The sequence below is a fragment of the Artemia sp. Qi Xiang Cuo genome, chromosome 1 (assembly GCF_049724085.1).
Source record: "Artemia sp. Qi Xiang Cuo chromosome 1, ASM4972408v1, whole genome shotgun sequence".
Taxonomy (NCBI): Eukaryota; Metazoa; Arthropoda; class Branchiopoda; order Anostraca; family Artemiidae; genus Artemia; species Artemia sp. Qi Xiang Cuo.
Window position 1 is genome coordinate 34,576,949 of NC_142794.1, and position 16,882 is coordinate 34,593,830.

Here is a 16,882-nt window from a genome sequence, read left to right on the forward strand (position 1 = left end):
CAAATTTAAAGTTCAATTCTAAATTTTTCGGTGGAAGATAGAAAAAGTAATACCATACTTGTGAATATTTTCCCAGAAGATAAAAAGTTTTAGTTCAATTTAAAATTTTCTCAACGAAGTGAAGAAAAATTCAAGTTCTCTTCTGAATTTTACCAAAGAACACAATTCAATTCTAATTTCTCCAGAGAAAATCAAAATCTTCCACTTAAGTTTTTTATTTCACAAAGACATAAAGAAATTTATAGTTCAATTCTAAATTTTTCGTTGGAATAAAGAAAAAGTAATACAATACTTGTGAATATTTTCCCTGAAGATGAAAATTTCTAGTTCAATTTAAAATTTTCTCAACGAAGTGAGGAAAAGTTCAAGTTCTCTTCTGAATTTTACAAAAGAACACAATTCAATTCTAATTTCACCAGAGAAAATAAAAATCTTCCACTTCAGTTCTATATTTCACAAAGACACAAAGAAATTTAAAGTTCAATTCTAAATTTTTCGGTGGAAGATAGAAAAAGTAATACCATACCTGTGAATATTTTCTCGAAGAGATGAAAAATTTAAAATACTGTTCCAAATTTTTCACAGAAGATAAAAAAGTTCAAGTTCTCTTTGGAATTTTACCAAAGAACACACTTCAATTCTAATTTCTCCAGAGAAAATAAAAATCTTCCACTTAAGTTCTTTATTTCACAAAGACATAAAGAAATTTAAAGTTTAATTCTAAATTTTTCGGTGGAAGATAGAAAAAGTAATACTATACTTGTGAATATTTTCCCGGAAGATAAAAAGTTCTAGTTCAATTTACAATTTTCTCAACGAAGTGAAAAAAAGTTCAAGTTCTCTTCTGAATTTTACTAAAGAACACAATTCAATTCTAATTTCACCAGAGAAAATAAAAATCTTCAACTTCAGTTCTTTATTTCACAAGGACATACAGAAATTTAAAGTTCAATTCTAAATTTTTCGGTGGAAGATAGAAAAGTAATACCATACTTGTGAATATTTTCACGGAAGATAAAAAGTTCTAGTTCAATTTAAAATTTTCTCAACGAAGTGAACAAAAGTTCAAGTTCTCTTCTGAACTTTACCAAAGAACACAATTCAATTCTAATTTCTCCAGAGAAAATAAAAATCTTCCACTTCAGTTTTAAGTTCCACAATGAAATAAAGAAATTTAAAGTTCTATTCTAAATTTTTAGATGAAAGAAAGAAAAAGTAATACTATGATTGTGATTATTTTCCATGAAGATCAAAAGTTTCACTTTATTTATAATTTTTCTTAAATTCAGTTCTGATTTTTCTCAAAGAAATGAAAAATTTAAAGTTATGTTCCAAATTTTTCATAGAAGATAGAAAAAGTTATACATTAATTGTGAATATTCCACATGAAGATAAGAAACTCCACTTTACTTCAGAACTTTCTCAAAGAAGTTCAAAATGTTCTAGTTCTCTTCTGAATTTTCTTAAAGAAGAGAAAAAAGTTTGATTAATTCTGAATTTTACCATTGAAAATAAAAAAACCTTCCACATCAACTCATAATTTCTCAAAGACATAAAAAATTTAAAGTTCAGTTCTAAATTTTTCTATAGAATATAGCAAAAGTTATACTATGATTGTGATTATTTTCCAGTGAATATAAAAAGTTTCACTTTAATTCAAACTTTCTTAAATTCAGTTCCGATTTTTTGCAAACAGATGAAAAATTTAAAGTTCTGTTCCAAATTTTTCATAGAAGATAGAAAAAGTTATACATTGATTTTGAATCTTCGACACGAAGATAAGGTGCATCACTTTAATTCTGAGTTTTCTCGAAGAAGTGCAAAATGTTCAAGTTCTTCTGAATTTTCTGAAAGAAGATAAAAAAGTTAGCTCAATTCTGAATTTGTCCAATGAAAATGAAAAAAGCTTCCACTTCAGTTCTTAATTTCTCAAAGACATAAAAAATTCAAAGTTCTCTTCTAATTTTTCCAAGAAAATAAAAAGGTTCCACATCAGTTCTGGTTTTTTTCTCAAATAGATGAAAAATTTAAATTTCTTTTCTAATTTTAAATTAAATTTTAGCTCCTTTGTCTTATGGATTTACCCCTCAAATTTTTAAATTAAAAAATGAGTGAATCGTTCTATTATTAAAGACAATCATTCAAACTCGTTCATCTAACCTCTAAAACAATAGTTTAGGTTAGGTATAAATAAATATTAATAAATAAATAGAAACATTTCTACATGTTTAAGTTAGGTTAGGTTAGGTTAACTTATCATGAGCGCTCATGATAAGTTAACCTAACCTATTCTGGCGAGTATGGCCAGGTTAGGTTAGGCTAGATTAAGTTAGGTTAGATTAGGTTAGGTTAAGTTAGGTTAGGTTAGCCTACGTACGCTTCACTTAGGTTAGCTTAGGTTAGGTGAGAGACAGGCAAAAAGTTAGGTGTATGATTAGGTTAGGTTAGGTTAGATTAAGTTAGGTTAGGTTAAGTTAGGTTAGGCTAGGTTAGCCTACGTACGCCCGCGTACGTACGCCCGACGGTGAGGAGGGGGGAGGAGAGGGATGGAGAGGGAGGGGAGGGGGTCCCTTTGGGAGCCTGGGGGACCTTTGGGGACCGGTGGAGGGCCTTTGGGGGTCCTGGAGGGCCAGTTGGGAGCCTGGGGGACATTTGGAGACCGAGTGAAGGCCTTTGGGACCCCGGTGGTCTTTTGGGAGCTCGATGGGCCTTTGGGGGCCCGGGGATGGCCTTTGGGGACCGGTGGAGGGCCTTTGGGAGCTCGGGGGTCTTTGGGGACCGGGGGGTTCCTTCTGGATGGGGGTAGAGGGATTGGAACCCTTTGGGATTGGGGTATGGCGATCGGAACCCTTTGGGTTGGGGTAGAGGACCTCACAACACTGTTCAAATGGAACTTGTGTATTATAACGACCACACTCAAAACCTCTTCTAAAACCATCTTTTAAATCATCTTTTAAAATGTCTCTAACTGTTTCGCCGAAATAATTCCATAAGCTGTCTAAAACCGTTTCGCCCAAATAATCCCTAAAAGTAATTTCAGCGTGCTCCTTTTGTTTGGTATCTCTTTGCTTTCACATTTCAAATTTCTAGGAAACCCTTTCCTACGTTAATCTCTTCATCTCATAAATTTTCCTAGCTAAACTATTAAGGTTTCGTTAGAATATCAATTTATCTCTCCGACTTAAAGCTCAGTGAGGCCGTATTTAAAAATAGAATTTCTATCTCTTTAGACTCCCACATTATTCCAAGATAACAAGTGATGTCATTTATAATTCCTGACACTAAAGATCAATGAAGCCCTATTTCAAAATAGAATATTAATTTTTCTCTCTGACCTAAAGAACGTTTATCCCTCAGACCTAAGATTAAAGAAGCCATAGTGTTTCTTAATTTCCCCTTCGTGAATCAATAATTTCCCCTAGCGATTATGTAAATCAATTTCTCAGGTTAGGCTAGCCAAACAACAATGAAGCCATGTTGGTTTCTTAATTCCCCCCTCGTGAATCAATAATTTCCCCTAGCGATTATGTAAATCACCCCCCAGTGTCATTGCACCTGGACAAACAGCAAATAAATCGACCTTGAAGGAAGAAAACCATAAACCACGTGGTTCGCGTGGGAGTTTTTAAAAAAAGTGTCCGGATCGGGATTCGAAGGGGTATTGTTATCGTGGGAGTAACACCCCCCCTTCTACTGGTGACATGCACCTTGCTCATAGCTGGACTATGCAATGTATAGTTTCAGTTCATTTTACGTTTTATGTATTCTTCGTTTTATATAATTTAAATATACAGTAAATATTTAAATTTTCTTCAATTTTTTGTTTTAAGTTCAAACTATTATATAACTTTATTTTTTACTGTTTTAATTTTTGTATCTTATTTTACTCTTAATTGATAAACTTTTTTTGGAAAACGTTCTTTTAAAGTTAATTTCTGAAAGTGACAGCTCTGTTTCCAAGTTACTATGTACCTATTTTGAAAATGGGTAGTTTATGTAGTATAAACTGAATCTGATTCCTCACTAGTTCTACCTGTGAAGTACCAGCAATTTAACAGAAAGACAATCTTTCAGAACATTTTACTTGTTAAATATAGGCCTACATTAAGGTTACTGGAAAACTTGAACTTTAATATTATTGAACTCAAAGCTAAAGGATATTTTTTACACTTTGCCTTTCCATTAGCTACTCATAAGAGGGTTTTTTCGGAGGATGTAATTAAATAAATATGTCCATTGTCCCCTTCAGGAAATGATCAAGCCATTCATAGGACTCTTATCCAGGTTGCAGCTATAGCTAGCAACCTAGTAAGAGACAATCACGTCTGATAACAAGAAGTAATATAGCAACCCATAACTCCTGAGAATAGTCAGATCAAAACAAGAAGTACACTGTAGTAAGTAAGTACGTAAGTTTATTTGTAACCCGCAATATTAAATAAATGCGGAGTAAAAAAAAGAAAACCACGAAATAATATAATCCACAAGGAAATAATAAAGAAAACACAACATAAATAACGTAACAATATCCATAGAATCACTAATCTGGAAAAAAATAAATTAGGGGTTCACTGGCTACATATCTTCCTTGGAGTGTTGGTTCTCGGGTCCTTAGTGATGTTGTCAAGCAGCACTAGAGGGGCAATAAGTCCAAAATGAGAAATAATCTTGTGATTTCTGTACCACCTTGGTAAATATAGCAGGAATTTACAATATTTAAAATAGCCTCTCCTTAGCTGAAAACGGTCTTTTTTGCACATCAGAGGCTGTAAACCGGAAAAAAAAAGGAATTACAGGAGAACAAAAACTATGGTAAAGTTTACATAAGCCTTGGCGGCTGTACCTCCTTCTATTAGGCGAGATTTTACCATATGCGAAGCGAATACACGGCAGAGCACTAGCAACCGGAGACGAGCATGTAGTCAAAAGTGTATCAGAAAAAGTAATCCTGAGCCATTTCAACTTTGAGACTTGTCTAACTTTTTGTCTAACCTTTTTTTCAACTTTTTGAGACGTCTTGTCTAAAACATCTATTTAGGAAAGTTACCGTCCCTTGGCTTGAACAACAAGGGAAATATATTGGCTTGAAAATCAAGAAAAGTGGCTGAAACCAGGATATTCTGCATATATGGCATCTTTTTTTTATAGTAATAACTCATCCTAAAACATCGTAAATACCAACACCCTTTTATTGGTAATGATGATATGTTTCATTCGAATCAAATGCTAAGATCGTTCTTATGTATTCTTTCAGAAATGATTTTAATTTCAGACTAATTTGCCAATTTTCAAAATAAGAGAAGCAAGTGTTAGAAGACGATACAGTGATTTTGAGTGGCTTAGAAATGAATTGGAAAGAGACAGTAAAATAATTGTACCATCTCTTCCGGGCAAAGCTATCAAAAGGCTGCTACCTTTTAGGAGTGATGAGGGCATATATGAAGAAGACTTCATTGAAGAGAGGAGGAAGAATCTGGAAGTTTTCATTAACAAGTAACATATCTTTGACAATATGTTTTTGAATATTTTTTACTTTGATCTATATCTTTTATCTAGGTTCTCAGGCATGCTCAACCTTTTTTTCTTTTCTAATCAGTAAAGTGAAGAGCAGCTCATGCTGCTTACAAGTTGCTGCTTGAAATTACAAGTCAAGAGCAGCTCCCGCTAACAGTAACAAATGGAATTCTTTTCACCAATACATTAACAAATCTAAGTATATAAAATTCATCAAGTGTGAATTTCTCCAGTTGAGATTTGTTGATATTGGCAGTGTTGTCTATAAGTTTTAGGGGATTAATATGAAATAATACTAAAGTATTGAGAGTTGCAACGCTCATAAGAAATGTCAGTGCAATTCTTTTCCTGAAAAAAAGTATGTATTGATTTAGCTGTTAATTCCAGCAATGTTTTTGTGAAATCATCTATCACCGGAAAGTGGTTTGATCTCATATCCTTAAGATCTGAAGGAGGTTCTCATTTCCACTGTGTTGTGGCAACTTTTAATCTTTTAATGACATAATGTGCTTCTATTGATTTGTAAGGATATAACATAGGATTACTGTCCTCTGATATTTCAAAGGTGTCTGATTAAGTTTGGTGGTCTTTATGCCAAAGAGGCTGAAACTCAAATCACATAGTCTTTATCACAACAAAGGCCTAACCATATACTATTTGTGGTCCGCCTTAATAATAATGGCTTATACTTCCCTTTTGTACACAAAAAGCAAATGTGCGCCAGAGGAGTGAACGCTGGAAGTAGAAACTGCATAAAATGGTGTAATAAATCATAGTTTCACCCAAATACTAAACGGAAAAATTGCATTAGTCTAGGCTGATATAACTCAGAGGAAATTCAGCAATTCGGCCAGAGTAATTTCAAAATCATATTAAAAGTTCTTCCATCTTATCACAAGTCCAAGTAATCCATACCGCCTAGAGACACAAATGTTTATTATTCATATTGTAATCTGGAGAACTTTTTTGCAAAAAAAGACAGCTGATTTGCTCATGTTCATTCTCAGAGAAAAAAAAAATACTACCAAAAGGAGTTTGGAGCTATAGAAATAAGACAAACAATGAATTATTAAAACAGGCCTAGATTTGTTTTCTCAAATTGACTCTCGAAAGGTAACCCTCCGATAATCTCATCTTGTCTTTCAAAGCGTTTCTTGTTGTTACAAGTTTTCTTGTAGGTTCAAAAGATGAATCAAGTCGAAACCCAAAATAGATAAGCAAAGAACCGGCCAAGCTTACATAGAACCTAACCTGAATAGTGACGTTAGCAAATTGTTGGAAGCCAAAAACAAGAAACTCAGTTTTCACAGAGATAACTGAAATTTTGTTTATTCTAATGCAGATAATATCCTCAACAATTTGTTTTACCTTTATATTAAATAGAGGTTCTATTAAGACATTATTTTTAAATAGTTTATGTAAAATATAAATATATCTGTTTATATTTATAGTTAAAAAAAGATATGTCTATAAAGGTAAAGAAAATAATGTAAAAAATATAAAATAGTATGTAAAATAAATAATGCATAAAAATAAAATAAATATAGTTATTTTTACATTGTTTAAGATCTAATTAATAAGCATTGATTATGCTGACCTTAGTATACAAATATTAAATAGTAAAAATAGTTATTAAGTCATCAGCTAAAAAGTAAGTAGCATTGTTGTAGGCAAGGTGACATACATCTATCTAAGGCTCAATAAGATTAGTTTGGATATGACTGGTCAACTCGGATGGCATTGCTAAAACTGACAGGCCTTAAAACAGCCCCATTCTGCACCACAATGAACATGGATACGATGACAAATCTGGCTGCCAATCCTAAACCATATTGATTGGCACCATGGTACTTCAATGCGCATGGACAGATGAAATATTCTAATGAAATGGTCTAAGTATGCTTATGAGAGTCAAAAGATTTTGAAATGTATACAGCTCAAATGTAGTAGTTTTTCATGGAGAGTATGGGGGAAAAAATGGATAAAAAAGTTTGATGGGCATTTTGGATGCCAAAATATTCTGAAACTGAGGTAAATACTCACCAACTGTAATTATTTCACTGTGCAGAATGCTTCCAAACAGCTGAATTACAATTTAAAAAACCTGTAATTGGGTAAAAAAGATCACATGAACTTGGACATTTTCTTATTTGTTTGAACACGATTTACTGCGTCTTCCCACAAGACATCAAGTAAATATTGTTCAGAGGTAAAAGCTTAGAATAAAATTGAAAGGTGTTTATTTGGGTGCTGTTTATTGGCAATTTGGATGCTCCGTGAAGCAAAAGTTCAAAATATAGAATATCATTGGTTTTCAAATTTTAGTAAACGAATTTGAGCTATGTTAAATGGTTTGGTCGAAAGTTTCTTCAATCTGAAAATATCAATTTTAATGCTATATAATCAAAAAAGTAGTTGACTTCCCATTGGACAGTCCTATGCAGTCATCTAGACCAACCATAAAAATAAAACCATCAGGAAAGTCGATGGGATTTTCGACTTGGAATTTCTTTCTCAGCTAGACTCTTTTGGAGTATCCACCTCAATCAGAGTAAGTCCATGTGTGATAGAAAGCAGGGAATGATTGGTTGCTTCAAAAGTCGTCTTCTGTCGTTAACCCCTCTGTATAAGCTCTGCACAAAGTCTTTTGCCTGATATGACAATCCTGATTTAGGCCGGAAGTCCCAGAACTCGCTTGAAATTATTAAAGGGTCCAGGATAGAACTAATAAGGTAGGCTGTTGCACCATCAAAAGCAACGCCTGCTTTTAAAGGGAATATTTGATGTGGTGTCTTCAAAAAAACAAGTTAGCTCACCTCCTTTTCAGGAGCTTTTTGTCTTTGTGTCTATTTTTAGTCAGTGTAAGTCTAATACTCAGGTGCATAGATTGAGGCTAGTACTGCTCATTTAATTACCTAAATGAGAAAACGCCTATGAAAGAGTGTTTGAAAACAGTTTTGTTTTGGTGTTGCGTATCTATTTAGAACTACTTCCCTGAGAGGGTAATTTGATTCTAATAGTCTATAGATTCCTTGCATCAGTTATTGAACAGATGCCTAAAACTTTATGATTAGACTAAAAATCACGTGCTTTCACATGCCAGAGAGCACCAGAAAGCAACTCTGCAAAAGACTAGAAGTCCATTAGCCCTCTGTGATATCTCTACCACAGTGAAATATGTTAACTAAACAAAACAATTGAAGACCTGAATTTTTACTGCGGCTGATTAACTTTGGACCAAAGGGTTTGACCGTTTTTGTTCTCAAAGACTTTATCAATAATGACTAAAAGTTACTGATTATTTGCAGTTTTTGGGTGAGAACCTTAATTTTACATGCAAGCATTAGCTACTTGTAAAGTGTAAACCTAAACACGGGTAATGACAGCTAAAATCTCAGTGGGCCAGGGGAATGGTCACACCTTTGGGAAAAATTCAAAAATCGAATAATCATGGTCTAAAATGCACCTTTTTCGGATTTTGACAAAAACACCCAAGGGTTGGACCTGTTGAAGCGGACCTTTGACTCTTTTCGTTCTCGCCCAATGCGTCATAATATTTTAACCAGAGAATAGCTATGAAGAAATTAAGAAATTATGGAAGAAATATGTTTGAGTCTGGGATGTCGGTTTTCTCCTCATATATCATATACCTATATAATTCCTTATATATAATATAAGAAGAACTCATCAAATATTTCAATAATTAAGACAAATTCCCTGCAAGAACTGATTTTTAGTTAGACTCATTCTCAAGTGTTTTATTATGCTAAATAGTTCAGTGAAATTGTTGAAATTACTAGCTATCTCCTTTGGTAACCCTTATTTGTATATAGAATCTGCTACCATTTTTAGTGCAACCTTATAATTTCAACCCTTAAATGCTCAAAACTTAATTATGGATGGAAAACGTGTACGTGTTATGACTTTACTCGGCAGTTATGTCACAGCTGAAGCAAATCCAGATAACTAGAACAGACAAAAGAGGCTATGATTTCTTAAAATAATATGAGTCATAGTTAGTTACAAAGCACTATGATCCATACAATGGATCATAGGTTTTTAAGTGGATCAAAAATTTATATACCAAAGGTCATACGATAAACCTGTCGAGGTAAAAAAAAAAAGAGTGCGATTGAAACAAGCGTCTTTGACCAAAGCAAGTTGAACTTGCCTCTTGAAAGTGTAACGTCTCGAAAGACTTCAGCAAAGTAAATGCGATACACTTCAGGTCACAAACAAAGACGCTTACGTTGCTGCGTCAAAGCATTTTTTGAAGAAATTCTCATTGGATTAATGGTCAGTCTCTAAGTATTTCTGTTGTATCACTCAAGAGAACAGGAAATTAAAAAGGAATGTAAGTGATATTTTGAAGAATGCCGTATTTGTGCTCTTTGAATCTCTTGTTTACAGATTACGCAGGCTCATACAGATTCGTGAAGACTCTTATAGTTAGGTAATGATCTTTTCGCTAATGAAAATACCCTAACAATCGGTTTTAGAAGTTTTTTTTTGTCGAAAAAAAAATCAAGTAGTTACGGGCCTCAAACCATGGATAATTGTAGAAAAAGCGAAGACAGATAGTCCGAGTGAGTGAGAGGGAAATCTGACATAAGCCCCTTTTAGGATCAGAGGCAACGCTATAGCGTTGCCTATAGTAAAGGCCGTATGGCTCCAATGTTTTATCATATTTTTTTTTCCCAGAGGCACTTCATATGGAAGGGGTCGTCGCATAAACTTCAAAGGAGGCTCATTCGATTAGAAATTGAGAGTTCTAGTGCTCTTTTTAAGAGTCAAAAGTAATCGAGGGCAACTAGCCCCCCCCCCCCACACGCCCTTTTTCCCCCAAACCCATCTAATAAAAATTTTGAGATAACCGTTTCGTTAAAAATAGTTCAAAGGTCAAATGATAAAAACTCCTGTGTCGACGCAAACCCACAGGGTCCGGGGGCAGGCGTTGTAAGTAATGTTTTGGGGTCATATATGGTTTTTATGGAAGGGATGCTCGTATAAACTTCAGAGAGGGCTGATTTGATTGGAAATTGAAAGTTCTCGTTCACTTTTTAAAATGCAAAAGATTTCGGAGGGCAACTAAGCCCCCCCCCCTTATCCATGTGCTATGTTCCTCAAACCCAACCGATAAGAACTTTAAGAGTCATTTTTTGAAAATGGTTCAAAAATCATGTGACGAAAACTCCCGGGTCGACACAATCCTTCAGGGCCCAGGGTAGGTGTTGAAAGTTATGCCCGGCGGGTATATATAGTTCTTATGGAAGGGATGCTCATATAAACTTCAGAGAGGCCCCCCCCCCCTCACGCCTCTTCCCCAAATGTACCCGATAAAAGTTTTGATTTAGCCATTTTGTTAAAAATAGTTCAAAGGTCAGATAACAAAAACTCCGGTGTCAATGCAACCCCCCAGGGCCCGGGGGCAGGTGCTGTAAGTTATGCCCTGGTGGCATATATGGTTCATATGGAAGGGATGCTTGTATAAACTCCAGAGAGGGCTCATTTGAATGGAAATTGAAAGTTCTAGTTCAATTTTTAAGAGTCTCCGGAGTTGACACAATCCTTCAGGGCCCGGGGTAGGCGTTGTAAGTTATGCCCGGCGGGTATATATAGCTGTTATGGAAGGGATGCTCGTATAAACTTCAGAGAGCCCCCCCCCCCTCACACCTCTTCCCTCAAATGCATCGAATAAAAATTTTGATTTAGCCATTTTGTTAAAAGTAGTTCTAAGGTCAGATAACGAAAACTCCAATGTCGATACAACCCCACAGGGCCCGGGGGCAGGCGCTGTAAGTTATGCCCTGGTAGCATATTTGGTTCTTATGGAAGGGATGCTCGTATAAACTTCAGAGAGGGCTCATTTGAATGGAATTTGAAAATTATAGTTCAATTTTTAACAGTCAAAAAAGATCAGAGGGCAACTAGCCCCACCCCATGCCCTTTTTTCTGCAAACCCATCCGATGCAAATTTTGAGATAACCATTTTTTTAAAAATAGTTCCGTGGTCAGATAACAAAAACTGGTGTCGACACAACCCCCAGGACTTGGGGGACAGGCGTGGTAAGTTATGTCCTGGGTCCATATATGGTTCTTATGAAAGGGATGCTCGTATAAACTTCAGAGAGGGCTCATTTGGAATTAAAAGTTCTAGTACACTTTTTCAGAGTCTGCAGAGATCAGAGGGAAACTAGCCCCTCCCCCTCCACGCTTTTTTCTTCGCTAAACCCATCCGATAAAATTTTGAGGCGGCCATTTTGTTAAAAATAGTTTCAAACATCAGATATTAAAACTCAGGGGTCGAGACAATCCGTCAGGGCCCGGGGACAGGCGTTTTAAGCTATCCTGGTTGCGTATATGCTTCTTATAGAAGGGATGCTCGTATAAACTTCAGAGAGGGCTCATTTGATTGAAAATGGAAAGTTCTAGTTCATTTTTAAAGAGTCAAAAGAGTTCTAAGGGCAATTAGCCCCCCCCCACGCCCTTTTTTCCCCAACCCATCCGATTTTAAAATTTTGAGATAGCCATTTTGTTAAAAGTAGTTCAAACATCGGAAAATAAAAACTCCAAGGTTGCCACAACCCCATTTTTTTACTTGGATATTGTTACTTTGATACTAGTTTCGATACTTCGATGAACTTTTGATTTTGAAAAAAAGTTTGATCCTGAAATAAGGTATTTTCAAAAACATGAAACTTTCTGCAACCAAAAACGAACAAAAATTAATTTAAAAAAAATTTCTAAAAAAGAGATTTTTCAAAGAAAAGTAAAGGCCATTTTAAACTTAAGATCAACAGATACAAATACTTGTTAAAATTCAAATTCAAAACGACCAGAAATTACTATTAAAGAATAAATGAAACCCAGAACGAACATAAATTAAATAAATAATCATAGCAAAAAAAAAACACACAACAAGTAATAAAATAAATGAATAAATAAATCTTGAAATGAGTAATGCTTAAATTGAACATGCAAATCAAGCTTAAAACGGAAAAAAATATCTTGCTATTGAAGTATAAATGAAACCCAAAACGAAGAGAAATAAAATAAAGAATCAATGTAAACAAACATACAATAGATGCTAATGTAAATGAATAAATAGATCTTAAAACGAGTAAAACTGAAATTTAATATGCAAATCAAGCTTGAAACGAACAAAAATCACTAAAAACAATAGTCTGGGTGTCGTCTCTTTATCTCACTGTAAAAGTCTATAACCTACTGCGTCATTGGTACTTTACTGAAAGCTATATGTATTTTGAACCGTCTTCGAAAGTATAAACAAAATCCAATTGAATATTTGACATATGATGATATTGATTGTTGAAAGATCCATCCGCTCAAGATATTTTTTTACTGTAATTTTATTTTCATTTTTCAGTGCTGTAATCACTGCAAAAGAAAATATTTGTAATATAATTCGTTTTCAGTGAAGCGCCAATGACGCAGTAGGCTTTAGGATTTTATAGTTAAGGAAAGGGACAATTTTAGGGGTCTTGAGCGATTTTTGAAAGAATTAATAAACTAAACTGAATATTTGATGTATGACGATATTAATTGCTGAAAGCTCATCAGTTAAAAATTTTACTGTAATTTGAATGTTTAATTTCAATATTAAGTACAAAAGAAAATAATTGTAATACAATTCGTTTTCAGTAAAGCGCCAATGATGCAATAGGTTTTAGAGTTTTACAGTGAGAGAAGGAGGCGATACCCAAACTCTTGTTTGTAGTGATTTTGTTCGTTTCAAGCTTGATTTGCATATTCAATTTAAGGTTCACTAGTTTTAAGATTTATTTATTTATTTACATTAGTATCTATTGTGTGTTTGGTTGCATTGATTCTTTATTTAATTTCTCTTCGTTTTGGGTTTCATTTATACTTCAATAGCGAAATGTTTTTTTTTTCGTTTTAAGCTTGATTTGCATATTTAATTTGAGCATTACTCGCTTTAATATTTATTTATTCATTTATATTTTTACTTGTATGTTTTTTTGCTATGATTGTATATTTAATTTCTGTTCGTTTTGGTTTCATTTATTCTTTAATCGTAATTTCTGGTCCTTTTGAGTTTGAATTTGAGGGGGTATTTGTATCTGCTGATCTTAAGTTTAAAATGGCCTTTACTTTTTTTTGAAAAACTTCTTTTTCGGAAAGTTTTTTTTTAATTAATTGTATAAAAATGTTGTCATTTCATTTGTTAATATATAAGTCTGATGAAGCTAAATATCGGAATGACGCCAGAGTATTGAATTGTTGCTACAGTCTTTAACATGGCAACGTGGACCTTGATAGAGGGTTTTTGAAGTTGGTAGTTACCGAAGACAAAGCGTCAATGAGATCTAAGATGCTCAACACTAGAATGATTGTGTGCGATAAATTGGAGGAGTTAAAAAACCCGTCTTAATTGCTTCTGACAACAAACACGCTATTTAGACATGCCCGTAGCACCCATACAAGCTACAGACTTTCTCACCATAGAAAAGAAAGTCAGGCCCAAAAGTCAGTCTAAATTTATTTGGTGGCAGTGTTAAACAAATTTTACCGATTCGTTTTTAACCGGAAGGCTCGCAGAGCGTGTCCTTCAGTACAGCTACAGTTTGATGTATGAGTCAAGTTCTAAGAATAACTTTGCCTCGGGTTGTTTTTCATTTGAAATCGAAGGTTGGTGGCAAAACTGATAGAAACTTGTCTTCTTTTTTTTATTATTGTGCCACACTTGAAAATGCGAAGTCTTAGTTTGAATTCTACTCGGCCCGTATTTGGGATTAAGTATCACTTTCCGAACGGATTTGACGCTAGATTGACAATCAGTGTCATGATGTGTGTCATTTTCGAAGTCAAGATTAATGCTGTTAGATAAGAGAATATAATTCAACTGTCTGGATAATGTTTCGTTGCTCTAGTGGAAGGGGAGCCGAATAAAATTTGGAGATAGACTTTTATCCCTGTAAAATTGAGAAATATCAACTATGTCTATATAGGTCATAGAGATCTGTCAACTAGGTCTATAGAGATCTTTGTTTGGACACACAAAGACACTAAAGTAGACATTACTCTAAAGTAGTATAGCAGGATATGGGCTGCTTTACTTAGCCTAAAGGTGGAACAGTTATCCTTTTATTAAATCTCACCGCACTTGAAGTACTCTCTTATTGTTACTTAACTGATATTTTTTTACAGGGTTGCTGGACATCCTTTGGCCCAGAACGAAAGATGTCTTCATATGTTTTTATTCGAGCCAGTTATCGACAAAAACTATGTGCCGGGCAAAGTTCGTAGCAATTAAGGAAAAGTCTTGTTATGAAAAAATTTAAAACATTGAACAGAATAATATATGAATTCTCTCGAAGTCGGTCCGTCTCATTCCATATAGTTTTCCCTGGTTATGAGGACATAAGTGTTTTGTATTTTAAGGTCTAAGGTCTAAGGAAGTGCTGCATTTCCGTGTGGTAAAGGAGGCCAGTTTTCCACGTAGTTTCAAGAAATTTCCTTGTTTTGACAAGTGTTTTGTTTTTGTTAAGTTAACGCAGTTTCTTGCAACCATCCGAAGTAGGACCAGTTATATCAATGGCTTCATAGTTCTCAGTTCATTATATTCAAATAATTCAATTTGATCCATTGGCTCTTCGTAGCTTATTAGTTCAATTTTTGCCTTTGTTCTGTGTGTATCTTTTGTGCTGAATTTTTGTTACTCTTGAGAGTAAGAATAAACCATAGTCCTAAATTTCGGAAGCTGTCATGTCAGATATTTTGAGGATAAACCAGAAATAAACCAAATCACTTCTCCAAAGAAAAATGGAACAAAAATAGGTCGTATTTTATCGTCCTGTCTAATTGTAGCTTTGAAAAGGATACGACAAAGGTACTGCCTTTCCGAGCCTCAGCAGCTGCCTGATCTTTTCCAAGAAGGAAGATACGCCATTAATTCCAAACGTATGTCATTTCAATAGAATAAAGCAGCAAAATAAACCTCTAGCCTTCTTGGGGAGGATTTGACATTGTCGTTTCTTAAAGATCAAGTGTAAGCCCCCCACCCTGGGGGGTATCTGCCAAAGACTTATAAATATCTTCATGAGGCGTATAATAAATACTTTCTTAATTGATTTGATTAAAATTCACTATTTATGAGATAAAGCAAAAGGAAAATATATAGTAACGAGGGATTGAGTTGTTGGCACTCTCCTCTTATTTATTGTATTTTTAGTGTGGTATTGAGTTTGATTTTAACTTTCGTGAGAAAAAAACTTGTTTTTCATCTAATTGGTGGCCGATCATATGGTAAATAGGATAATTAAGACAACTTGCCAAAATTATGGAAAAACTGTATAAATCGCAAAATATGCCTGTTGGGGGCCTCATCCCTCCCTTTTTGTGCTCCCTAGTGATCTGAGCGTCTTATGAAGATATATTTTTGGAATTTCAAATAGACCCCTTCCCCGCAAAATAATATCCTGACCTCTTATTCTAAAGTACAATTGAAGATTTTAAGTCCTTGTCTATAATCACTAATCATTATGTATATACTATGTAGCCAGTATAGAACAATCCACAGTTTTTGCAAAAACAGGTTAATAAACTTCAATGTACCACTTCAACCCTGCCAATTCAAATTACTACCATTGAATGGCACACTCACTTTTTATCAATATTTGCTTGTGACCTACCTTAAATTGACACATTTTCATACAATACTGCAGAAGCAATTACTACTACTACTACTAATAACTCACCTTAGTACCAAGCCGCCCGAGGCCAACACAGCTACGCACGCTCCTCGCCCATCCCAATCTATTCAAAGCCTCGCTTTTTACACTCTCCTAGGAAGTTCCTATTTCCCTTAAATCTTTGTTTATGACATCCTCCCACCTCAGCCGTGGACGACCTGCTTTCCTTTTAACCCTAGACGGTTGGCCAAAAAGGACAATTTTCGGCAATCTGTCATCCGCAGAACGTCTCATACCTTTCTCTCATTATAGCCCTAGAAAGCGGGATTGAACCACACTTTTCGTACAGCCTACTGTTTGAAATACGGTCAGTCAGGCGGGTACCTAGAACAATCCGTAGGCAATTTCTCTAGATTCTCATCCGTTTTTCGGAGCGCCCATGCTTCAGAACCATACTTGACCACTGTCATCACTGTAGTATCCACAATTCTAATCTTGGTTTGAAAACTTATCTTCCTATTATTTAAAACTTTTTTCAGCTGTGAAAAACCACCCTGAGCCTTGGCTATTCTACTTTTAACATCTTCACTTGCTCCCACCGTCGTTGCTAATAATACTACCAAGGTAAGTGAAGCTGTTCACTTGATCGATCTTTTCGTTACCCAGCGACACCTTTTCATCTTCACTTATTCCTT

At 34.7% G+C, this 16,882-nt stretch overlaps 1 protein-coding gene across 1 annotated transcript in view; it reads left to right on the forward strand.

Moving 5' to 3' along the window:
* The window catches only part of Snx3 (sorting nexin 3), a 31,983-nt gene extending 16,733 nt beyond the window's left edge, over nt 1-15,250 (forward strand). Inside the window, exons 2-3 of the mRNA XM_089094573.1 lie at nt 5,273-5,493; nt 14,704-15,250. Coding sequence (XP_088950699.1) covers nt 5,273-5,493; nt 14,704-14,809 — 327 coding nt within the window. The 3' untranslated portion in view covers nt 14,810-15,250. The remainder of the gene's footprint in view (nt 1-5,272; nt 5,494-14,703) is intronic.
* The last annotated feature ends 1,632 nt before the right edge of the window (nt 15,251-16,882 follow it).